General features: G+C 43.7%; 1 protein-coding gene across 1 annotated transcript in view; it reads right to left on the bottom strand.

Annotated features, from left to right (window-relative positions):
- The window catches only part of LPCAT1 (lysophosphatidylcholine acyltransferase 1), a 169,308-nt gene that overhangs the window by 49,818 nt on the left and 93,547 nt on the right, over positions 1-25,943 (bottom strand). Inside the window, exons 3-5 of the mRNA XM_069730585.1 lie at positions 25,326-25,540; positions 20,666-20,778; positions 13,642-13,702 (exon numbers count right to left, since the gene is read on the bottom strand). Coding sequence (XP_069586686.1) covers positions 13,642-13,702; positions 20,666-20,778; positions 25,326-25,540 — 389 coding nt within the window. The remainder of the gene's footprint in view (positions 1-13,641; positions 13,703-20,665; positions 20,779-25,325; positions 25,541-25,943) is intronic.

Here is a 25,943-nt window from a genome sequence, read left to right as displayed (position 1 = left end):
CGGGAACATTACAGGGTAAGAGGGGGCACATTTTATAAGTGATTATTTCAGCGTGTGCAGGCATCATAACTAAAAGAGCCACCTTGTCAGAATGCAGCATTTGTGCTGCACAAGGTGGCTCTTTTAATTACAAACGCCTGAGGGGGGTGACAGGTTCCCGTTAAATGGATTCTCCGAGAAATGAGATAAAATAAATACTTTTAAATACTAAACTATTTATAATACCTTTATTTAGCAAAAAGGTATGCCTTATCTACTGCACTCTGTCAGGTTTTTAAAGATTGGAATAGAATGATAGGGTTAATTCTGTGCCATGGGTCTGAAGCAGCCTTGCACCTTTTTTAGTTGTGGCCACACAACCATACCAGGCAAGTACCATTACCTTTGGTCCCGCAAACTCGCTGCCTCGGAGTAACCCTGATCTCCTTCACACCACATATCCAAGCCCTTCCAATTCCTGCAGACTCCAACTCAAAAATATTTACTGGATTCGTACATTCCTTACCCAAAAATCTGCAAAAACACTAGTGCACCCGCTCATCATCTCCGGCCTCGACTCCTGCAACCTCCTGCTCCGTGGCCTCCCTTCTAACACTCTCGCACCCTTCCAATCTATTCTAAATTCAGCTGCCTGGTTAATAACCTGTCCCCACGCTATGCCCCGGCCTCTCCTCTCTGCCAATCAATTCACTGGCTCTCGTTTTAACACAGACCCCATTCTAGAGATAACCACGGCACAACTGTATAATGGTGCACTAGTAGGATCCAATCTCCCTTAAGGATACGCAAGAAAACTTGGCACTCAGTCTCAGAGTGAATGAAATTGGAATCATATCAGATTGCATGTCCACTGCTGGTTCAAACAGACGCTCATGGAGCGAACCAGGGGATAAAATGCAATCAGATATCTTTTCAACTGGACAATAGGCACACTGAGGAAGGTCTAATGTAGACCTAAGCATTTGTGACCCTTGTATTGTGTATTATATAATTTATTTAATTTCATCTACTCTGACTGCCAAGTTTTCATAAGTATCAAAACCCTTATGACATAAAACATCCGCAATCTATCTCCTTCATACATCTTTGACATGGTCTCCCGCTATTTACTGGCACGAAACCTCCGATCCTCACAAGATCTCCTTCTGTACTCTCCTCTAATCTCCACTTCCCACAATTGCATTCAAGATTTTTCCCGAGCATCACCACTAGTAAGGAACTCTCTATCCCAACCAATCAGACTCTTGCCTACTGTAGCAACCTTCAAAGAGGGCTCTGAAGACCTACCTCTTTCGACAAATCTACAACTTGCAGTAACCCTTGTTCGACCAAACCGCTTCACAACCATCTCTACCCTCGCCTACTGCATTCTAACCCATCCCTTGTAGAATGTGAGCCATCGCCGACAGGGTCCTCTCCCCTCTAGTGCCAGTCGGTGACTTGTATTGTTCTTGATTACTGAACTTGTTTTTTTTTTTATTATGCATACCTCTTTTCATATCATATGTAAAGCGCATATTACCGGTATATATATTTATCCATAAAAGTTAAAAAAATTATGAAATGTGTATAATATTACTTCAGTAACCATTGCAACATCTCCCTGAAAGATCTAAAAACACTGAAGCAGCAATCTTTAGGAAAAATACATTTTTTCAGTCTCAATAGATTCTCACGATTCAGAGATTGAGGAATTAATGTGCACAAGGGACAAAGCCAACGGTCAGTATTGGATGCTAATGATCTATAGGTCATTAGGAAGCACTGAATTAAAAAGAGGCATGATTTGCTTTGCTTGTGCAAATCACTGCATGGGTCAGGAATACTTTCAGAAATCATTGGAGTTTGATATGCAATTCACAAACAAAAGTTAAAGCTCTATCATGCAAAGAAGTAATGCATCAACAATTCAGAAATGCTGCAGTCTTCTCTGGTCCGGAGCGCATTTTGAATGGAGGCAAAACGGAAACTGTTCTGTGGTCAGATGAATCAAAATATGAAATTCTTCATGGAAAACATGGAAAGTCCTGCGGGCTCAAGAGCAGAGGGACCATCCAGTTTGTTATCTGCTTACAGTAAAAATTCTGCGTCTTGCTCTGATTTTTTAATCAGATTATATATACGGTGTATATATATATATATATATATATATATATATATATATATATATATATATATATTAACTTATTTAAAATCCACTTTTATTAGCATGTATGTAATCACTAGCAGATCTACATTTCAAAAGTTATTACCCCAATGCAGGCGTTGCACTTTAAATGAAAAAAAGAAAAAAAAACAAAACACAACAATCTACAGGACAGGAGATAAATTCTGATCTCCGGAGGCCCTAGGATCATTAGAGGGATGATCCAGAGCCCATTGCACACTGTGGTGAGACGTAGAAATGGAGCAGCACTTTTATCTTTTTCTGTCCTATATTGTAAGGCATTAGAGAGAATAATGTAACAGAGCACACCAGCAATGTGATGTCTCTCCGGTATTATTTTTTAATATTTTGTTTAGTTTTTAGATCCTCAAGAGTCATGAAAAAGGAATGCGAAGGCATGTGATTCTCTTGCAATTACTTTCAGGTTTTGTAACAATGTAAAACATCATATAAATCACAGGCTTCATCAGAAACCAATCCCGCAGATTACCTGCTAGATTATTTACAGACTCCGTTCAGTTAGTTATTTTTTTCTCATCATCATTTTACTTTAGTGCCAGGAATGAGAGCCAGAAAAAATGCCAACATAGTAAAACTATTGTGTCTACTTGTGCTGATGATTGTATTATTTCAACGAGGGGAAGCTGTAGATGCGACATCAGTTTAAATGTAACCAAAAAAAGCTGTGATCGCTACCATTCATTCCACATCAGGGCTGCGTTGTACAATACTTGCTATTTTTATTGTTTGTTTCAGAGTATACAAAACATGTCCTGCCCCCGTTTACATATCTGTAGCTCGACTTTAGGATATGTTCACATGTTGCTTTTTTTCTGCGTGGTTTGCCAAAAAAAAAAAAAAGCGCAGACAAAAAAAAAAACAAAAAAACTTTTCCAGTCAAGAAGCACGTTTTGGATGTCTGCAACAAATACTTGACGTGTGCACATAACCTTAGGTGCGCTGCACTTGGGCCAAGGCAGATCTTAGAAGACAGCACCCTTATTTATGGATACTTGAATGATACATTAATTTGCATGCTAAACCCTTTAGCAACCAGTTGTCCCAAATTTCAGCAAATTTTCAACACACTATAATAGTAAAACAGGTAAACATGTAATGCATTAAAGGGATAAAGTGAGGCACTCTTCACAGTAAAATTACAGTCTAGTCAATAAACTGGTGTCCTGAGTGTGGTCCCCTCTCATATAATCGATATGCCCTAAATAAGACACATGGAAATGGGTTGAGCTGAGTAGATATTACCTTAAAAGCACAACTCAAATATTAAAAGTTATTATTTGTGTGTTTGGATTGGTCAAAGGAATCCAATGATTTTATGGCATTTGCTGACCTTTATTTAATAATGGGAAAGGTTCTGAATAGTTAATAATATAAAACTGTGGGGGCGTGTCCTAGCTGGCCATGTGAGTGGAAGCAGGGAAGAGTGCTCCCGCTGCCAGAAGGACAAAAATCCTGCTTTAACCCCGATTTTCGGGTAAACTCACCTAAATCCGGCTGGCTGAAGGTCCGGAGAGTGCAGCGGTGCGGAGCGGCGGGTCCGGAGTTGGCAGCGATGACCAGGAGGCGGCAGAAAGACGCTGGCACCAGCGATGCAGGAGCCGGCCAAGATGGCTCCAATGCTAGGGAGGATGCCGAGAAGGAGAACGCCGCATGTCAGCGGCGCATGGAGGTGGCCGCAAAGCTGCAGCAGTATGTCAGAGTGGAGGCTGCTGAGGAGGCAGAACCAGGATCTGGAGCTGGAGCTGACCAGGAGGAGGAGGAAGCAAGCAAGGCTGAGCAGCATGAGGTACAGAGGGGGAAGGAGAGAGGCAGCATGGCTGGGGCTAGTGGGGGACCTGAAGCCATATCACAGGGAGAGGAGCCGACCCTTAGAGATGTTATCACACTGATCTCTTCATGTCAGCAATCCCTGAACTCCTTGGCCCAGCAGATGCAGGAAGTTAAAGGGGACACGGCACAGATTAATGCGGCTCTGCAGAAAATGGACAAACGTATAGGAGTGGTGGAGGAGAGGGTGAGCACGGCAGAAGATCACATAGTTAAGCTACAAAAAGCTGAAAAGAAGTTTGCCCAAGCAATAGCCGAGCTCGCTGCCAAAAATGAGGATCTGGAAAATAGGTCCAGAAGGAATAACATACGTATAGTGGGGCTGCCTGAAAAGACTGAGGGGAGAAATCCCACTGAGTTTGTGGAGAACTGGCTGCTGGAGAAGATTGGGAGCACAGTGTTGACAAAAGTTTTTGCTGTTGAACGTGCTCATAGGGTCCCGCCGCAGCCCCCTGCCCCAGGAGCGAATCCCCGTACCATGCTTGCTAAAATACTGAACTACCGGGACAGAGACATTATCCTTAAAAAGGCTAGAGAGATGGAGGATCTGACGGCTGGAGGTCAGAAAATCGCCATTTATCCGGATTATTCCGCTGCGGTTCAGAAGCAGCGGATGAAGTTTACTGGAGTCAAGCGGCGACTGAGGGAGCTGGGAGTGCAGTATTCAGTGATGTTTCCCGCCAAGCTGAGACTGGTGGCTTTTAATAAGACACATTTCTTCCTGACACCGGAGGACGCTGCCCAGTGGCTTGACACCAATGAGAAAAATTTGAAAGGAGTGGGAGACTGATATGCCGGCGAGATTTGGCTGGAAATTGGTTTCTCTGTCGTTGGCGGAGAGTTTTGCGCTGGTTAGCGTCGGTTTTAAAAAAGTTGAGCAACTGCTGAGGCTTCTGCTAGGCCATGTTGAGGACTGGCCGGAGGGGACAGTACTGTCTACCAAATGTGGGGGAGGAGGGCTATGACGGATATTGTAAATTGGTTTGCTATTTTTCTTACATGTCATAGAAGTGCAATGTTAAGTTATAATAAAGTTAAAGTTAGGGGGAAATTATGTTTAGTGTGGCAGCGGGACGCGAATGGAGAGGGTTAAGTGAGGGAGAGTGTTCGCAGTGGGCAGTGGAGCCCCACTCTTGCTGAGAGGAAAAATGCGTTACACTGGGGGGTTTAGGGGGGTAAGTTGGGAGGAGGTAGGGGGGCGGGAGGGGGTAGGGGGGATGGGAGGGGTGGGGCAGCTCATACTTGGGAAATTGGATAAAATGAGAAATGATGAGCCACAGGGGGGGAGAATGTATTAAAATATTGAGTTGGAATGTGAGAGGTCTGGCGGATAAAACACGGCGAGCGGCAAGTCTACAGTATGCTCAAGAGCAGAAGGTTTCAATGATATGTCTGCTGGAGACACATTTAGTGCGGGAGAGGGTGAATGTATTGAATAGGCGCTGGATACAGAAAGCATATCATTCTACTTTCTCGACGTATTCTAGGGGTGTGTCTGTGTTGATTCCTGCTGGGGTGCAATATGAGGAGGTAGCGGTAAAGGAAGATTTGGATGGTCAGTATGTGGTGGTGAAGTGTAAAATGAATGGAGTATTGATGTGTATAGTGGCAATGTATATTCCGCCCCCATACTCAAGCAAGAAGATAAGAGAGGTGCTGGAGAGGGTAGAGCGCTGGGGACCGTTACCATTACTAATTATCGGCGACCTTAATAATATATGTGATGACTTTTGGGACAAGAACAAAAACCCCCAGAATAGGACGGCGGGACATACCACTACGTTTGGGACTTATGTCGGGGAAGTGGGCATGATTGATTTATGGAGAGTTAGGCATATCGGGGAAAGGGCGTATTCATGCTACTCGCCAGCTCATGGTACGCTGTCTAGGATTGATCTGGCACTAGGTAACCGATTATTAGATACGATGGTGGGGGATGTGAGATATTTACCTAGGGCTCTCTCAGACCATAGTCCAGTTGAAGTGGAATTTAGACCAGTGGGGACACGGAACGGGAGCAGAAGGGAGTGGAAAATTCACCCTAATTGGTTACACAGTATAGATTTGGAGAAGATTAAGAAGGAACTAGGGGAATTTTTTGAGATAAATGAGGGAAGTGTAGATGTGCTTACTGTGTGGGAAGCCATGAAAGCGTACTTGAGAGGGCTGTTGTTTAGGGATATTAGCAGGTGTAAGCGGAAATCGAGAGAGGCAGAGAGGTTGGCGATTGATGGGCTGAGGGTGGCTGAGGATGAGCTGGTAATAACGGGTACTCTGGAGGCTGGGAGGAGGTTGAAAGCAGCTCAAAACCAGCTAGAGGAGGTCTTGCTGAGTAAGGCTGAAAGGAAGAGGGAATTCATGAATCTGGCCTATTATCAGGAGGGTGAATCAGTGGGTCATTTACTGTCGCTGGTGGCATCTGCCCAGAGAAATACATCCTTTGTTCATTCTCTGGTGACTGGGAGTGGTGTTGCTGTTTCGGAGACTTCAGAGATTTTGGAGACTTTTGCAGATTTTTACGCAGACTTATACTCCTCTCGGGTAGATGGGTCAATGGAGGACACGGTGGCGTTCCTTGAGGAGTTGGAGCTCCCGAGGCTGAGTGACAGGGATAGGGAGGATCTGGAGGCTCCCATTACGGAAGAGGATCTGGGACGGGCATTACAGTCGATGGCTAATGGGAAGGCGCCTGGCGTAGACGGATTTCCTGCTGAAATTTATAAAAACTTGGGGGAAGTGTTGATCCTTAAATTGAAGGTGGTCTTGGAGGAGGCTAGGATTGGCGGAAGGCTGCCGGCATCTATGCGGGAGGCCACAATAGTGGTGATTCCAAAGGAGGGTAAAGACCTGACACAGCCGGATTCATATCGACCAATTTCTTTACTTACTATTGACGTTAAACTCCTGGCTAAGGTGTTGGCGATGAGGTTGACAAGTGTTATTTCTGGCCTGGTACACGCAGATCAATCTGGCTTTATGCCTGATAGGTCAACTGCGATCAACTTGCGAAGATTGTATGTGAACTTGCAACTCAGAGCTGATAACTGTGGCCAGAGAGTTATTGCATCTTTAGACGCCCACAAGGCGTTCGATAGTGTGGAGTGGGGGTATCTCTGGCAAGTGTTGCAAAGAATGAGGTTTGGACCGCAGTTCATATCCTGGATTCAATTAATGTACTTGATGCCGATGGCCAGGGTTAGGGTAAATGGGGAGTTGTCACGGACCATACAATTGGCTAGAGGGACGAGGCAGGGGTGTCCGCTTTCCCCCCTTTTGTTTGCTCTAGCAGTGGAGCCGCTGGCTGCTAAGCTTCGACGGTCTGATGAGATGACGGGATTTAAATATGGGGTGATTGAAGAAAGGGTGGCGTTGTATGCGGACGACATTTTGTTGTTTCTGGCAGATCCAGTTGCATCCTTGGAAGGAGCCATTGGGATTATTGAACGATTTGGATCAGTGTCGGGGCTTAGGATAAACTGGAGTAAGTCTATCTTGTTTAAGGTGGACGATGTGGATGGGGAGCCATTGGAGAATGGGCGACTGGAGGTGACGAGTAAATTTAAGTACCTGGGAATATGGGTATCTATGCCGGTCACTGACTATATACATGAGAATCTGACTCCAATCTTGGGTGCAATCAAGGCAAAAGCGGATGCATGGCTCAAGCTACATTTGTCTGTGGTAGGTAGGGTGAATCTTATCAAAATGATTCTGATGCCAAAAATACTGTATATTCTTCACAATGCACCGGTTTGGATACCACGTGGGAAATTTAGACAGATCAACTCTCTGTTTAGGAACTTGATTTGGGGGAGGCAACATCCGCGTATTAAACTAGAGACACTTCAGCGACCCAAGGATGATGGGGGTCTGGCATTGCCTAACCCTGAATTGTACTTCCTCGCAGCCCAGAGTCAGCATCTAAGGGGCTGGGCGCATGAAGGGTCATCTGGAGCGGTACAGCGGTTGATGGAAGTGGTGACAAAAAGAAGGCCAGTGGTGCAATGTTTGGAGGATGGATCCTTGGAGAGTTTGGGGAAGCTATACCCGACTTTGCTGTTGATACGCAAGCTGTGGAGTAGATTGAGGCATGTACGTGGGATCACGGACTTGCCTAGATACTCGCCGCTATGGCATAATAACAATCTGAAAGAATTTGAGGCATTAGGGGTATTGATAGAATGGCTGGGCAAAGGGATTCAGTATGAGTATCAAATAATTGAGCAAGGTGAACTGAAATCATTCTCCCAATTGCAGGCGGAATTTGGCCTTGGAAATGCAGGGGAGTATCAGTATCTGCGGATGAGGCATGCTTTTGGAGCTCAGAGTAGGAACGGAGGTATTAGGATTCAAAGGGATATAGTACTGGAGTATGTGTGTAATGACGGGACGACTGGAGGAGTCATATCCACTCTGTACAGGGATCTGTTGCACACTTTCCTATTGGGGTTTCCAATAATGGCGAGAGCTAAATGGGAAAGAGATCTGGGCCCAATGGATAATGAGACTTGGGAGTCGGTGTTGGAATGGATCCCAAGACTGTCGCTGAGTGAACCGTATAGATTGTCACAGCTTTATGTGGTACACAGAGTTTATAGGTCTCCGATGGTGCTATATAAGGCAGGATTGCGTAATGACTCTGAATGTCCGAGGTGTAAGTCTACGGATGCAGACATTTTCCATATGATGTGGACATGTCCGAAGTTGGTTGCCTTTTGGGTGGTAGTTTTAAGTCGTATGGAAGGTGCGTATGGATGCACGGTGCCAAGGGATCCAGTTGTATGCTTGTTGGGATGCGTGGATGAGATTGGGGTGGATAAACATCTAAAGATAGCTATAGCTAGATTGTTGTACATGGCTAGGAAGGTGATAGCTAGAAACTGGATTAGGGAAGAGCCGCCGTCAAGAGGAGAATTCCTCCAGTACGTAAAACAGGGCCTGACACTAGAAAAAATGGATTTATAAGAAGAAAGGGAAAACTGAAACGTTCAATAAAATGTGGTCTCCATGGATTGCTATGGGATAGTAATGTGAAGTGTGGCTTATACGATTGGTTGAGGGATTAGACACTCAATTGTTTTAATGATGGTAGTAATTAACAAGACGAGCTGCTTTGTGGGGTGGGGGAGGGGGGCTTTGGGATCGAAGGGGGCTGTTTGAAGGGAGAGGGGGGAAAAATACTCTGTATTGAAAATGCAAATGAAACATGTTAATTGTACTGTTATTCTTAATAAAAATTTATTTGAACAAAAAAAAAATAATATAAAACTGTCAAAAATAATGTCTTCAATGGGTTGAAAATAAGTTTCCACTCACAGAAGTATCCATGAATGTGAACTGCTTGACAGTCACAGACTACTATAGCTCTTCTAGTAAACTCCAGGTGTTCCCACTCTGGATTAATATATAGTCCTAATACACATAAGAGATGATATTGGCAGACCTCAACAGTATGAAGACTCCCATAAACATTAGACTAATGTCGGCCAAATCTACTCATAAAAACAGGTTAGGACATTAGTCTAATGTGAATAAGAGCCTCAAACAGTTAATTGTCTGGGGAGTTACAGGGATATTCTCAAAGTTGACTCTTGAGCAGCTTGGAGCTATGTAGTCTCCTTGCTTCCTTGTGGCTTGAAGGGTGGGCCCTTCTTGAATGACAGATCCAAGAGCTTAGTCCTGCTACTACTCATTATTGATTTGTCAATGTTTGCTCTGAGTCTACACTGATCATACTAGGGTTTGCATATAGAGGTAACGGTGAATTTGAATAAGCACATATCTCAGGAAGTTGAAGCAGTGATTAGGAGAACTGCTCTGGAAGCTGATGATGTTAGGTGTTGAGGCCTGGTGATTTTACAGGACTGATAACCACTCAGAAGCTGAGAGAGGGTAAAGCAAGTGAGCAACTAACTGCTGTACATACAAATTGTCTCTTCATAGAGAAAGAGGACTTGAACTCTATAGCGCCACCTGTTAGAAGTAGCGATCCTACAAGTCACGATCAACCTTTTAACGAGTCTTGCAATATGACTTGGGATAAAAGCCAAATCAGAACCTCATTTGCAGATACGGTGTTTCGGGCTATTAGCCCTCGTCAGTGCAAAGTACGAGAACTGATTTGGCTAGGTGAGAGGCTCTAGACTGGGGTCTAAGGGGTAAGGTTTCTCCTTGTGGAGAGTGACATACCAGCACCAGCTGTGGCTTGTCAAGGTAAGGAGGCTTATTCACCGTGCAATGCAAATTGCCTCTTCAGAGAGGAAGACTACTTAAACTCTATAGCGCCACTTGTTGGAAGCAGAGATCCTACAAGTCATAATCTACCCTTCAAAGCAGGGCCAAGAGCCATTTTGAATTTTATAATAGCGTTTGGGGGCCATATAAAATTATTAACTTAAACATTAGCCAACTATATTTATTCAAACATTTAAATAACTCCCACCTAATATGATGACTGGAATGACTTCTCTTTGGTGAGGCGTGCAGACGTTGGAAGGTACTGATAATGTTGCTACTCGCAACTGGTTTTATATGTTTGCATCAGTCAGTCTTGAGCTAAGTCGACACTTTGCAATAGAAAGTTATGAAAAAAACTGCTCACAGCAATAAGCATGTATGTGCCCCCCACAATGCCCTCTAATATGTGGGCGCCACCCCTCAATGACCATCTCATGTAACATCACATAAGACCTGGGTGTGGCAATACCCACATGAGATTGGCATAGAGGGCGTCACACACAAACACTACTCACCATGAAAAATGTAGGTGCCATACAGTGCCATTCTCATGTTACATGGCACTACATCCAGCCCTCATTATATAATATGCTGTGAGATGGGCACTGAGGGTAGCACATACAATATTACCACATCCACCAGTCATTATACATTAGATGAGCACTGAGGGTGGCACAAACATATTACATGGTAAAAGGTGTTTGCCACTCTGTGCCAATTCACTGTAGGATTTCAGCAATCCACACCCTCTGTATGCAACGTTACACGAGGCGGGCATTTAAAATTGGAACATACATTGTGAGAGATGGCTGCAGGTGCCACCCCTAGTGCCCATCTCATTGCAGGATACACCCATCATTATGTAACCACTGGCATGGTATGCCAATCTCAGTGCCCATCTGACATCTTATGCCCCCACCCCCTCATTATGCAGTATGTCATACAAGGTGGACACTGAGGGTGGCGCACACATGTGGCATGGTGGGGGGTAGATGCTTGTGTCCCACCCCCCCCTTATAGACACGTCTCCTTATGTAAGAAGCATGTGCCATTCTCAGTGCCCACCACACGTAACATGCCACCAATCATATCCAGCCATTATGCCACCTGCATGTTCCACCCTGGATGCCCCCAACTGACACAAGCTGCAGAGCGGGCAGTCTCCTTCATCTAACCAGCTAATGCTGAGCATTAATCCCCGGGCAGTGCTCAGCTTCCCCAGGACAGGCGGTCCTCCCAGCAGCCCCCAGGCCTCCTCCTCTCCTGCACCACAGCACAGACAATGGCGCGGACCATGCCCCACTGTTCAGCACGCCCTCTGTTGGCCGGAGGTCGGACGTGCGCAGCTCACACTTGTATATTTCGCCAGTCTATGGCATTACTGTGTCTTGTCCCAGCACCCGCTATTCTACATGAATCTACATTGTAAAAAGTGGCAAAGTAGCTGCGGGCCGCACCAGATGATATTGCGGGCCAGATGTTTCCCCACCCCTTCTTTAAAGAGTCTTGCAATATGACTTTGGATAAAAGTAAAATCAGAATCTCAATTTGCTGTAAATGTTGTCTAGAAATTAATGGTCTGTGGAGAGCTGACTGTGAAGCTAGGAGTTAACTTCTCTCCTGGAATGTGACTAAGGCCAGGGATCACACTTGCGAGTTCAATGCTCACGGGAGTCTCTCGCATCAAGTCCTGGCACTGCCGATGGCACTCAGGACCGGAGTTTTCAGCTGCATGTATTTCTATGCAGTCGCATGCTCCGGTCCCGAGTGCCAGCGGCAGTGCGCAGTGCCGGGACTTGATACGAGAGACTCACAGTAACAGTTATCAAGGCCAAAAATAGACATTTGTCCATCCAGTTGAGCCTATATTCCGTCAGAATAAATCCCCAGATCTACCTCCTTCTAAAGAACCTAATAACTGTGAGATACAATATTGTTCTGCTCCAGGAAGACATCCAGGCCTCTCTTTAACCCTTCCACTGAGTTCGCCATCACCACCTCCTCAGGCAAGCAATTCCAGATTCTCACTACCCTAACAGTAAAGAATCCTCTTCTATGTTGGTGGAAAAACCTTCTCTCCTCCAGACGCAGAGAATGCCCCTTTGTGACCATCACCTTGGTATAAACAGATCCTCGGAGAGATATATGTATTGTCCCCTTATATACTTATACATGGTTATTAGATCGCCCCTCAGTCGTCTTTTTTCTAGACTAAATAATCCTAATTTTGCTAATCTCTCTGGGTATTGTAGTTCCCCCATCCCCTTTATTAATTTTGACGCCCTCCTTTTTACTCGTTCTAGTTCCATTATATCCTTCCTGAGCACTGAGTATCTTGCATTGAACTCGCAAGTGTGACCCCGGCCTACTACAAATATTCCAGACCCTGGTGGCCAAGCTCCTTGGAAAGAAGTTTACACTATGCAAGATAAAAGCTCTCACTGCAAGAGAATTAAAAAGCAAGTCAATTGCAAACTTGCTTATTTCATGCTGTCTAAATAGATAAAGCAATTTAATAACATGACAGTAGTTCTTTAAGGATCCGGCATGTCCAGTTTCGGACTACTTGACCCTTTTGTGCTCCCTGAGATAAGTTGTCACCAGACATATCTGGCAGGAGTGCTCTCACGAACACCACAAGAGCACTTGGCAGAATTACAGCTCCTGTGTACGGAAGAGAAATCAGAAAAAGCGGACGTCCAAAGGATTGGCCAAACCATCATTACAATGACGGCCATCTAATATTTATGGGGGATTTTAGCATCACTATCCAGGATAAAAATTAGTTTTTTTTCTTTTATATAGCTAAAAACCGTACCTTCATTATCTTACCAAATACTAAACTTAACCCTGCTGTTTTGTTCGCATTTACTATACACTTGTAGTGTTCCGGGTCACTATGACCCGAATAGAACAGCAGGGCTAAATACAAGAAAAACTTAGCTTCCCACAGTTACTACATTTTTTAACATAGAACATATATCAGCCGTCATTATGTAGTTAATGTTTCCACCACCACCCCACTCCTGAACACGTCTGCACAGCAAACATTTTTTGCTCAACCATATCAACTTTCACTGAGTACACAGCGAAACAAATAGCATCCAAAGTGTCTAACAATGGATGAGTCTGAACCAAATTTCACAAATGGACAAATATTAGCAATCTGCTATAATGAACCGTTCTTCAAAAATGCACAATGAGTAAATAGTAACAAAGTGGGGTAAATCTCACCAATACCCAAGTGGGTGAAAAAAGATGATCTACAGCCTAGTCACTAGCAGGAAATATTCTATCTAGTATAGACTTTATAGAGTCACTGCAGACCTACATTATACCAGGCAATCAGACACTGAGCCTGACTCATTACATGCACATTCCCATCCTACCAGGTTTGAAGGTAATCAGGCAGGATCTGTTGGTGCATGTTCCTTCTGGGAAGATCATAACCTTCAAGAAAAAGAAAAAAAAAGTGTGTTAAAAACCTATATCACCAGACAAAAAGTGAAATATTGGTGCTTAGCAGTTTCTCTTTACTCCATTACTTCTATGGCAAGGAAAAAAAGACTTAAAGTGTCACGCAGGTGGTCTGTTACATGCTAAAGATAATGTCTACCTTAGAAAACAGTAAAAAGGGATTATAATAAACTAGATGGCAGCCCGATTCTAAAGAATCGGGAGTCTAGAATCCATATATACTTTATTTATTCAAATGTAAGAATAATACAATTAATAAATAATAGTAAGAAAGAACAAAAATAATATGCAGTATATGGAGAAAACACCAAACAAAAGTTCAAAATTGGTGTGAAAATGTCACTGAACCACTTCACAACTAAATATATATAGTTTTGGTAAATGGTATTATCATTTTTTTGACGAAATTCGGCAGGAGCTTGAAGAGCAACGTCACTGGGCCCGCCTCCACGCAGTAGAAACTTGCTGTGAGGTAAAAATTCAAAAATCACACCAAAATGGCGGGCGGAGTGTGTCACAGTACGGCACGTTTCTGATTGGTCGCTCGCAGCAGGCGGCAACCAATCAGACACTGGACACTGTTGACGTCACTTATCTCCGGACATTAGCTCCGGACATTAGCTCCGGACATTAGCTCCGGACATTAGCTCCGGACAAAGCCACGGAAGTTGGCACAAATTGCAGGAAGTAGTATTCTAGGCAATTAATCTCCGGACATTAGCTCCGGACATTAGCTCCGGGCATTAGCTCCGGACAAAGACACGGAATTGGCACAAATTGCAGGAAGTAGTATTCTAGGCAATTATATATTAGACTAGATGGCAGCCCGATTCTAAAGAATCGGGAGTCTAGAATCCATATACTCCTTTATTTATTCAAATGTAAGAATAATACAATTAATAAATAATAGTAAGAAAGAACAAAAATAATAGGCAGTATATGGAGAAAACACCAAACAAAAGTTCAAAATTGGTGTGAAAATGTCACTGAACCACTTCACAACTAAATATATATAGTTTTGGTAAATGGTATTATCATTTTTTTGACGAAATTCGGCAGGAGCCTGAAGAGCAACGTCACTGGGCCCGCCTCCACGCAGTAGAAACTTGCTGTGAGGTAAAAATTCAAAAATCACACCAAAATGGCGGGCGGACTGTGTCACAGTACGGCACGTTTCTGATTGGTCGCTCGCAGCAGGCGGCAACCAATCAGACACTGGACACTGTTGACGTCACTTATCTCCGGACATTAGCTCCGGACATTAGCTCCGGACATTATCTCCGCACATTAGCTCCGGACATTAGCTCCGGACATTAGCTCCGGACAAAGCCATGGAAGTTGGCACAAATTGCAGGAAGTAGTATTCTAGGCAATTAATCTCCGGACATTAGCTCCGGACATTAGCTCCGGACATTAGCTCCGGACAAAGCCACGGAAGTTGGCACAAATTGCAGGAAGTAGTATTCTAGGCAATTATATATTAGATAACCTCTATCATAGAATTGTACGTAGAGTAGGGGAGCCATATGCTATGCATCAATAATGAGATTGCAACCTATTAGGAGAAAACATGAGAACCTTTCCTTTAAAGGCAATCTGTTAGTAGAAACATTCCTCCTAAGCAATCTAGGTATATGGTCAGGTAAGCCAAAGGAAGCTGAATAAAATGATATCTTGATATCTGCGATTTGATGTATTATTCCAGTGATATCTACATTGATTCTTTTATGTAAATTAGCCATTCCAGGCTATAAGGCTACTTTCACACATCAGGTTTTTTAATTCCGGCTGTGTATGGCTCTTTATAGAAAAACCGGAAGCGTTAAAAAAAAACAAAAAAAACAAACGGAAACTGTTTTTCCCCATTGACTTGTATTAGTGCCGGATTGCGCCGCATGACCCAGCGTTCCTTCCGTTTTTTTCCGGATCTGGCTAAAATTCCGATTCCGGCGTCTGGAAAAAACGTCTACTGTAACTTTTTTTGTCTGCGGCGAAAAAGCCAGAAGGGCCGTATCCGGCCCTTCCGACTTTTCGCTACAATGCATGTCTATGGACGCCGGATTGCACCGGATCCGCGGATCCGGCGGCCTGATCCGACTTTTTAAACTGAGCATGCTCAGAACCTATTGGCCTGCCCCCAGGACACATATATAAACCAATGCCATTGAGGCCCCCACTCATTTCCAGCCATACTGCCAGCCAGAGAGCCCACACCCTGCCAAGAATCTTCCAGACCCTGCCAAAAGAGCCAGCCAGAGAGCGGAGCCAAACCTGCCAGAGAGCGGAGCCAAACTAAGTCTTCTTCTGGGAGCCCTCCCTCCCGTCAGCAGCGCACTGAGAAAAATATATATGCTTCTTTAAATAATTTTGCTCTCTCTCTCACCCTGTATGTATGTGTGTGTGTATATGTCTGTCTGTGTGTGTGTGTGTATATATATATTAATGTATTTCGCCATCTTTCTTTTTTGTAGGACGCTGCTGCCGCAGCACAAGAGGTGCTCCCAGAAGAAGAGCAAAGGGGTGGAGAAACACCTGGAGCGGGATCACAATTGGTATGCTTCTTTCATTTATCGCAGAACCACAACCTCACACTACACCCTACACATAACAACACAAGATACTTACAGAATGAACGCAGCACACAACACATACAAACTGACCATTTCAGACATCACACAACACATACAAAATGATCATTATAGATATCACACGGCACATAACATAAAAAGGCTACATACAAGCACATAAATTTTTATGTTATTTTTCTTCTAGAGTTCGGATTCTGGTGCTCCATCCAGAGGTCCTTCCAGCTACTCCCAGGGTCGTCGGCGTGGGCATCAGGGCGGCCGTCATCTTGTAAGCATATATGTAAAATGTAATTTTTTTTTTGTGGATTTTTCTTTGTTGTTTACAATCTAATTTTTTTTTCCCCTTTTTTTTTATAACAGGCTTCACAACGTGCTCCTGATTCGGACGGTGAGGAGGTCGGCCTCGATATTGACCTCCTCATCGAGCTGATCCAAGACAGGGAGCCGCTGTGGAACATGGGTGACTGCCGCCATGCTGATATCACAGTGACCCGGCGACTCTGGGAGCAAGTCTGCCAACAGCTTATAGAGAAGTGGGAGGACCTCGATGTTCGGGCCCAGAATCAAGAACGTAAATATACACAGTTCAGTTTTCTTGATACATTCTAAGTTTTTTTTCTAACCAATTTGTGTTTCTCCTTTTTTAACAGGTGAGAGGATTGTGAAACGGTGGCGGTCGATCGGGGATCGCTTTAAGAAGGAGTTCAACAAAGATGCGGGCCCCAAGTGGTTCTGGAGGACGCAGGAGCAGATACACGTATGCGTTCCTCAGGACGATGGTGACCCGAAGGTAAATATTACTCACCACATGTAATAACCAATGTTTAACATGTCTAAACCTATTTTGCTCTTTCAGCCAGAGCCATGCAATATCAGTATATTGTTTGTTTTTCTCTTTTGTTTCACAGCACCGTCGTGAGCACTCGGGAGCCTGCAGCAGAGTTGAACCCTTCTGGGGCGATCCCTCAGAAGGCCACCACCGAGGGACACTTCGACAGTCCCGGCCCCTTTGCACCTTCCCACTCTGCATCTTCCCACTCTGCACCTTCCCACACATCGGATCCCTCTGTCCCATCCGCGAGCGCTAGAGCATCCTGGCCGGTTCCATTGCATGTATCTGTTTGTGAGGATATAGCGTTTCCTATACCCCACCCTTCTGCTGTTGCCACCTCTAGTACACCTGTAGCATCGGGGTGCCATCAGCAGAGGGGTCAGGTACAGAGCTATGCACCCGAGTTCTTATTTCTGAACGCATCCTTCCAGAACTGTCTCAAAGTTTTGTCCGAGCAAATGGCTGCAGGTTTCAATTTAATAAATAAAAGTATACTAGAGTTGCAGACACTTCTGTTAACGATGCGTTCAGAGGCAAGACAGTCATCGAACACCACTTTTTCCAGTCGGTACTCAAGCAAATCGAGACGATATCTGCTGCTCAGCAGATGCAAGTAATGGAATCCTGCCAGTCTACTCTAGCGCTCATTGCCTCAAAAGCCGAGACTCTTGCCTCCCATCTTGCACCTGCCCCCCCTTCCTCCACTGTTCATTACAGTCACTACCATCCTCCTGACCCGTACCACCAACCTGCCCGTGCCCCATTCCACCAACCTCACCATCACCCACATCGTGCCCGTGCCCCATCCCACCAGCCACAACACTACCAGCATTCCCGTGCCCCGTCCCATCAGCCAGACTACCAGCGTCCCGCCCGTGCCCCTTCCCACCATTCTGACCAATATGATGATCCTGACCCATACCACTTCCCATCTACTTCATCCGCGCCTCCTCTCCCTGCCCACTACCACCACCCTCTTTCACCTCCTTCCCAACCCTCTTCTCCACCCATCACTGCTTCTGCCTCCCAATCCTCCCAAAACATCACCTACACCCCTCCATCCTACCAAATTCCTAACCCCAATCCCACTTTCCTGTCCACCCACTCACTTGCCTTCTCCACCCCTTCACCGTCCACTACCTATTGATCCTTCCCCACCACCAACACATTCCTCTCTCCACACTCCCACTGTCGAAGTGTCCCTATCTGACAGCCCTTCCAGCACTATCTCCACCCCGACTTATTCCAACCTTTAGCTTGTTTTGGTGTTTTTGTTGTGTTAAAAATGTTTTTAATAAAATTGCATTGTTTACACCAAATTTGTATTTTCTTTATAAGGTATAGATAACACTTGGGCAAAACAAGGTTTCTTAGTTAGAGGTAAAATACTTTGGGAACAACCCAAACAGGCACACAACTTGGGTAAAAGAAGGTAAAATATTTGTTACTAGGTTCAAGACAAATTGTTCAAACTCTCTCATCCTGCCAGTCTATTCTTCCTTCGGGTGAAATAAAATATTCTGCGAATTGATCCTGAATTTGGGAAACCGTGGCGGAACTTCTATACGTTATGTTATAATCAGCCAAGGTGGTTTCTTCAGAGAGGTCCTCAATGGAAACCTGTTCCTTGGATATCACATAATTGTGCAGGACAACACACGCTTTCACTACCTCATCAACAGTGTCTGTCTTCAAGCTAATAGATGTCAGTAGAACTCTCCATTTGGCGGTTAAGATCCCAAACGCACACTCCACCATTCTCCGTGCATGTGTGAGTCGGTAGTTGAAAATTCTATTAGTATTGTTTAAACCACGGCTGGAGTAGGGTTTCAAAAGATGTCCTGAAAGCTGAAAGGCTTCATCCCCAACACAAACAAAAGGCATTGGTGGCTCAGAGGTTTGAGGCAGTGGTCTTGGGGGGGGGGGGAAATTGAAATGTTTTTCCATACAAATGCCGCCCCATTGCAGACAGTTTGAAAACTTGTGAATCATTTGAGCGGCCATATGCCCCAAAATCCACCGCAGCAAATTTATAATCTGCATCGGCGATGGCCATCAGCACAATGGAAAAGTACTTTTTATAGTTAAAATATTCCGATCCAGAACCAGCCGGTTTCACGATACGAATATGTTTCCCATCCACCGCGCCCAAGCAATTTGGAAACTGACTACTTCAACCAAGTCTGCATTGTGGGATGTGAAATAAAATCATTGCACGGCAAGTATGCCTCACTATTCCAGATATGGTTGAAATTCCCAGTCTGAACTGGAAATGTAGGGACGAAAGGGATTCTCCAGTAGCTAGGAATCTGTGATCAAAAGCAAGGCAGAAATTACTACAAAATCAAAATATCAAACAATAAAAGTGCGCTACAAGAGTACATAAAAAAAGAATTACCGAAGAGTGACCATCAGACGCTCAGCCGGTGTAATGGAGAATCTGCAATATGTATCACTCCTTATTAGATGTTCAATCCGCTCCACCAATACATCAAAGTTCTCCGCCTTCATCCGCACATAGCTGAAAAACTTCTCTGGCTCTCCTCGTAGCTCCATGTATAAAGTAGAAAAGACTCCCCGCGTCATTCTCTGTGCCGTGATGGGGTGGATCCACAAACGGCGTCGGTGCAGATGCATGATGCGCTGTCTCTCTCGCTCCTTCTCAAGAACAATTGCTTTCAATCTATTCGCCTCCACAATGAAATCCACGTTCTGCAGAATCTTCGCAATAATGCCGTCCATCTTGCTCTGTTATCTACTCCTCTCCAACCTGTCACTGATGGGCTGTAGGAACACTGTATATACAGTTTTCATGGGGCCAATCACATTTTTAGCCTGTCAGGGGGCAGTTTTAAAAACCGGATCCGTCAAAAACACGGATAAAAACCCGGACGAAACGGATGCCAAGCGGATGGGACGGATCCGGTTTCTCGCCGGATCCGGACATCTGATCCGGCTGAAAACTGTATCCGTCCCATCCGGTTTTCACAAATTAAGCCAGATCCGGCGCTGCGGCGCCACGCTGGAATCGGCATGCGGCGAAAAACCTGATGTGTGAAAGTAGCCTTACCCGGACACTATTCTCCATGAGAAACTGACTCTGAAACCAACGTTCTAAATAAAAGGGGGCGCTACCAGTGTGACATATAATGGCCACTCTGGGCTCTCCTGATCGCACAGCAGAGCTGTGCGTGATTATAACGGACACATCTGCAGGTTCCCCTCAGCTTCCATCTCACAGGTAGATAAGGTTGCAATACAGCAGAGCTGTCAGAGCTGCAGCCAATGTGTTTGGAAATAGACAGTTCTACTGCTCCTATGTTAGTTACTTGTCTCACACTGGTAACTGTGCCATTCATTTAAACTAGGCCCTTAAGGCAGATTCACATGTCTCACATCTTAAATCACTGGGGGGTACCCATCAGCTGGACACTAATCAGCTAATTGCCACAGCTCCTTTCTTACAAAAAAAGGATTGTCTAAAGTTGACAACCGCTTGGACAATATTTGACATACCTGTGGCCAAATACCATTTGAGTGGGCTCGTCTTCGGATTTCTTCCACTGTTTTTTTCCTAGAATCTTGATCAGAGCGAGAAACAAACACTGGTCGAATATAGTTAATTAAAGCTGAAAGAAAAATAAAATTTAAAAAAAAAAAGGCAAAAATTACTCTGTTTAGTCTTTTAATAGTCAATTTTTTAAACAAATTTCAAATTTAGTTACCATGGTAATGGGAAATATCAAAAACTCTACATATAAACTAACAAATAACTGGATTAAAATGTAAGCAGAAAACAAAAACGTCCTGAATTTTGTTGAAATGTTTCCTTTTAGCGCTGATAAAAGCCTCCATTATTTAGTACACCATTTAGCCTTGTTTAATCAAATGAAGATGGTTTTGGTCTATTAACTTCCTCAAGAATCTGTCCTCTTGCTGGTTTCATTTGGAATCTTTCCAAGTTTCTGCACGATGGGATTGCTAAAGTGGTCAGAAAGTATTGAAAACGGTTAGCTCAGAGGAGAAGATTGTGCAAGCGTGATCTGTTTCCATTGTAATGTCTAGTGCTTGGGATTGCACCACAATTGGTAACATGTAGTAACTGAGCTACCAACATGGGAGCTGCAATGGAGCAATCTCTGTGCACATGCATGTGTGGAAGTAAGTAAGTATGTATGTATATATATATATGTATGTATGTATGTACAGTACAGACCAAAAGTTTGGACACATCTCATTTAAAGATTTTTCTGCATTTTCATGACTATGAAAACTGTAAATTCACACTGAAGGCATCAAAACTATGAATTAACACATGTGGAATTATATACTTAGCAAAAAAGTGTGAAACAACTGCTGAAAATATGTCATATATTGTAGGTTCTTCAAAGTAGCCACCTTTTGCTTTGATGACTGCTTTGCACACTCTTTGCATTCTCTTGATGAGCTTCAAGAGGTAGTCATCGGGAATGGTTTTCACTTCACAGATGTGCCCTGTCAGGTTTAATAAGTGGGATTTCTTGCCTTATAAATGGGGTTGGGACCATCAGTTGTGTTGAGCAGAAATCTGGTGGATACACAGCTGATAGTCCTACTGAATAGACTGTTAGAATTTGTATTATAGCAAGAAAAAAGGAGCTAAGTAAAGAAAAACGAGTGGCCATCATTACTGTAAGAAATGAAGGTCAATCAGTCTGAAAAATTGGGAAAACTTTGAAAGTGTCCCCAAGTGCAATGGCAAAAAACCATCAAGCGCTACAAAGAAACTGGCTCACATGAGGACCGCCCCAGGAAAGGAAGACCAAAAGTCACCTCTGCTTCTGACGATTAGTTTATCAGAGTCACCAGCCTCAGAACTCGCAGGTTAACAGCAGCTCAGATTAGAGACCAGGTCAATGCCACACAGAGTTCTAGCAGCAGACATATCTCTACAACAACTGTTAGGAGGAGACTTTGTGCAGCAGGCCTTCATGGTAAAATAGCTGCTAGGAAACCACTGCTAAGGACAGGCAACAAGCAGAAGAGACTTGTTTGGGCTAAAGAACACAAGGAATGGACATTAGACCAGTGGAAATCTGTGCTTTGGTCTGATGAGTCCAAATTTTAGATCTTTGGTTCCAACCCCCGTGTCTTTGTGCGACGCAGAAAAGGTGAACGGATGGACTCTACATGCCTGATTCCCACAGTGAAGCATGGAGGAGGAGGTTTGATGGTGACACTGTTGGGGATTTATTCAAAATTGAAGGCATACTGAACCAGCATGGCTACCACAGCATCTTGCAGCGGCATGCTATTCCATCCGGTTTGCGTTTAGTTGGACCATCATTAATTTTTCAACAGGACAAAGACCCCAAACACACCTCCAGGCTGTGTAAGAGCTATTTGACCAAGAAGGAGAGTGATGGGGTGCTACGCCAGATGACCTGGCTTCCACAGTCACCAGACCTGAACCCAAATGAGGTGGTTTGGGGTGAGCTGGACGCAGAGTGAAGGCAAAAGGATTAACAAGTGCAAAGCATCTCTGGGAACTCCTTCAAGATTGTTGGAAGACCAATTCCGGTGACCACCTCTTGAAGCTCATCAAGAGAATGCAAAGCGTGTGCAAAGCAGACATCAAAGCAAAAGGTGGCTACTTTGAAGAACCTACAATATAAGACATATTTTCAGACGTTTCACACTTTGTTAAGTATATAAATCCACGTGTGTTAATTCATAGTTTTGATACCTTCAGTGTGAATTTACAATTTTCATAGTCGGGAAAATGCAGAAAAATCTTTACATTAGAAGGTGTGTCCAAACTTTTGGTCTGTACTGTATGTATGTATGTATGCACGCACAATGTGCTGACTAGAGACTTTTATATATTGTTTCCTATAAAGAGAGCGTACCATCCAATCTATGCTATATTATGATAAATACATTTATGTGCATTACATGTTGTTTAATAGGTGAATCATGATATATACTTGTTTACATGCAGCCATGACCATGGGTGTGCGCTCAATCTTTTTACAGCAGTTTTTCTAATATGTGTGTCACCCCTTTCCCCTTACATCTTATATGTAATTTTACAATCAATAAATGGAGGAATAATTTACACCTTTGGACTACAATATCGTTTCTTTCTTTTCTTTTTGCCTGTAGGTAGATATGCAGGTAGATATGTAGATACAGTATATATGTATGCATGCATTTGAATTTGCGGCCATTCAAAACTTCAGATTTGAGAGATTTACTTATCCCAGAATACCAAGCTTAATAAATGTCAAGCTATATACACAAGTGAAATGTTTCTGGCCCCAAGCCCTTCACAACATTTAAAGAGAAGTTTATTACCGCTATGGCATACCTCCCAAACTTTCAATTCCTATTCGCAAGTTCTGGGCTCGTCCTGTAAAGAACATTACCTAACTGCAGGATAGTAGATAAAGTATGATCACTGGGGGCCTGACAGCTGGGACCCCAACCGATTAAAGACCACTTGTTATTAGAAATGGGAGAATCGATTTGCTGGTATCCAGTCCTTTGGCCAGGTTAGCAATCTGCAACCGCCGGACAGGAGGCCTCCGAATTTCCTTACCCCCCAGCTCTTTTGATTAGCTGGACTGACGCGAGATGTCACATGCACGCGTCTCTCCGAAATGATGACTTCTCGCTAGCCCAACTAATCAAAACAAGAGACGGAAATGCCGAGAGGTAAGAAGAGTTGAAGGCCTCCTGTCCAACGATCACAGGTTACTGACCCGGCCGATGGACCAGAGTCCTGCACATCGATTCTCCCATCTCAATGTGTTATCCACCCTTTAAGCCCCTCTGTTTATCAACCCTAGAACGACAGCTAATCTCGCCACCCCATTGAGGTAGGTTTTGTGGGATAATTGCAGGAGAGCGAGAAGGTTAAAGAAGATTGTTACAGACAGATCCCTTCAGTACGCATCTTGTTTATATGCATTTCCTAGAGATCTAAGAGTCAAAATTAGAGATACACAATTCTGTATCACGGTTTATATAAGGCTGAATTCACTCAAAAGTGGAAAAAAATAGCCCTGTCAGGTCTGGAGGAAATGGACATGTCTGCAGCCTTTGTGGAGCGCCAGGTGTGTGGCGCAGGGTGCTTTGTGCTGGCAGGTGGCACCATCCCAATCATCCCACTCTTGTCTGCACGATGCATTCGGCAATACCACATGAATGCACAGGCGTGTGGAAAATTATTCATTTCACTTGTGCCATTGGCTATTGTCGAACACGAACAGTATGCCATCCAAGTGCCATTTTATTGTAGGTTGGCGCACAAGATGGACCTAAAATTTGGCTGACCGGGTTGGCCTTAACAGGTTTTTGGTTACAATTTTACAAACAACCAGAATCTGCGCTGATCTTTCGACTAATTCACACACAATAGATTTGCTGCAGAAGGTTCTGAGACTAAACATCAGTTCAATACATGTTACTAAGGCATATGTTGGATTTCTGCAAGAACAGTTCCTTTGAACAGGAAAGACACAGATTTGTGCTAAATAAAAAAAAAAAATACCCTTATTAGGTAAAAAACTAATATGCTATTTTATATACAATAGTGCTCATTAGAAATAATACTAATACTATAAGGCCGTATATAGTCATCTTCCTGGGTTTTGTGTTCATACTAAAATTAGGAGTTGTATAGAATCATTTAAATACCCCAGAAACCTATCCATTTGGAAATTAAAAGGAATCTGTCATCAAGTTTTTACCCCCTAATCTGAGAATAGTATAATGTAGGGGCAGATACCCTGAATACAATGATGTGTCACTTACTGGGCTGCTTGCTGTAGTTTTATAATTAAAAAAAAAAAAATCAGTTTTAATCAGTAGGAGATTATCACTGGAGGACTAGTAAACCTCCATGTAGTCCCCCATTTTTATGAGCTGTGTATAACCCTGCCCCTTCAACGGTTTGGCAGCTTTTTGTGTACACTGTGTATAGGCAGAAAGCTGCCAATAATGATTTTTATCAAAACTGTAGCAAGCAACCCAGTAAGGGATACACCGCTGGTATCAGGGATTCTGCCCCTACATCATGCTGCTCTCAGATGCAAGACAGATTCTCTTTACAAAACAGTGATCGTTAATCTATAAAACACAACAGTTTTACTTCTGTACACTTTTCAACTTTAGTTTCTTAATTACAACTCACTTCCCCAAACAGGAATGTCTTTACTTTCAGCCTTCATGACAATAGAAGCCATTGTCATAGTCACTGGAATAGCATCAAAATAGGAAGAGTGAGGAGCCAGGGTGAGAATAGGAGCTTCTGCAGGCAAGGCTTGTCTTCCTTTTACAGTCACCCAATGGAAGCCGCCAGCGAACCACATCGTCCGCATTATTGCTTTTAATAAAATGTCCAAAATCCTAAAAAATTGCAAAAAGAAATACATTAACATATACATTTTAATGTGTAACCATTGAAAACGACATGATTAAAACACATCAGGTTTTGAGAAATATACATAGCTCAGAATGCAAAAGGTTAATAAATGTCAAGTTACTGTACATATACAAGTGATATTTCTGGTAGCCCCGAGCCCTTTCCGATTATTATGGAGAAGTTTTATTACTGTTGTGGCGTGCCTCCCAAACTTCCAATTCCTATCCGCAAGTTTTGGGCTCATCCTGTAACTAACACACGACTAGATCACGACTCCATGAGAACAGTTGTGGTTGGTGGAGTTGTCTAGGACAGGTGCCATACTACCCTGTGTAATCTGCTGTTGTACATAAGCCCCATTCACGTGAATGCAAGATCACACGGTCC

Source organism: Ranitomeya imitator, chromosome 6 (genome assembly GCF_032444005.1).
Source record: "Ranitomeya imitator isolate aRanImi1 chromosome 6, aRanImi1.pri, whole genome shotgun sequence".
Classification (NCBI taxonomy): domain Eukaryota; kingdom Metazoa; phylum Chordata; class Amphibia; order Anura; family Dendrobatidae; genus Ranitomeya; species Ranitomeya imitator.
Note: the sequence above shows the minus strand (reverse complement) of the source record. Positions and strands in the feature narration are given on the sequence as shown.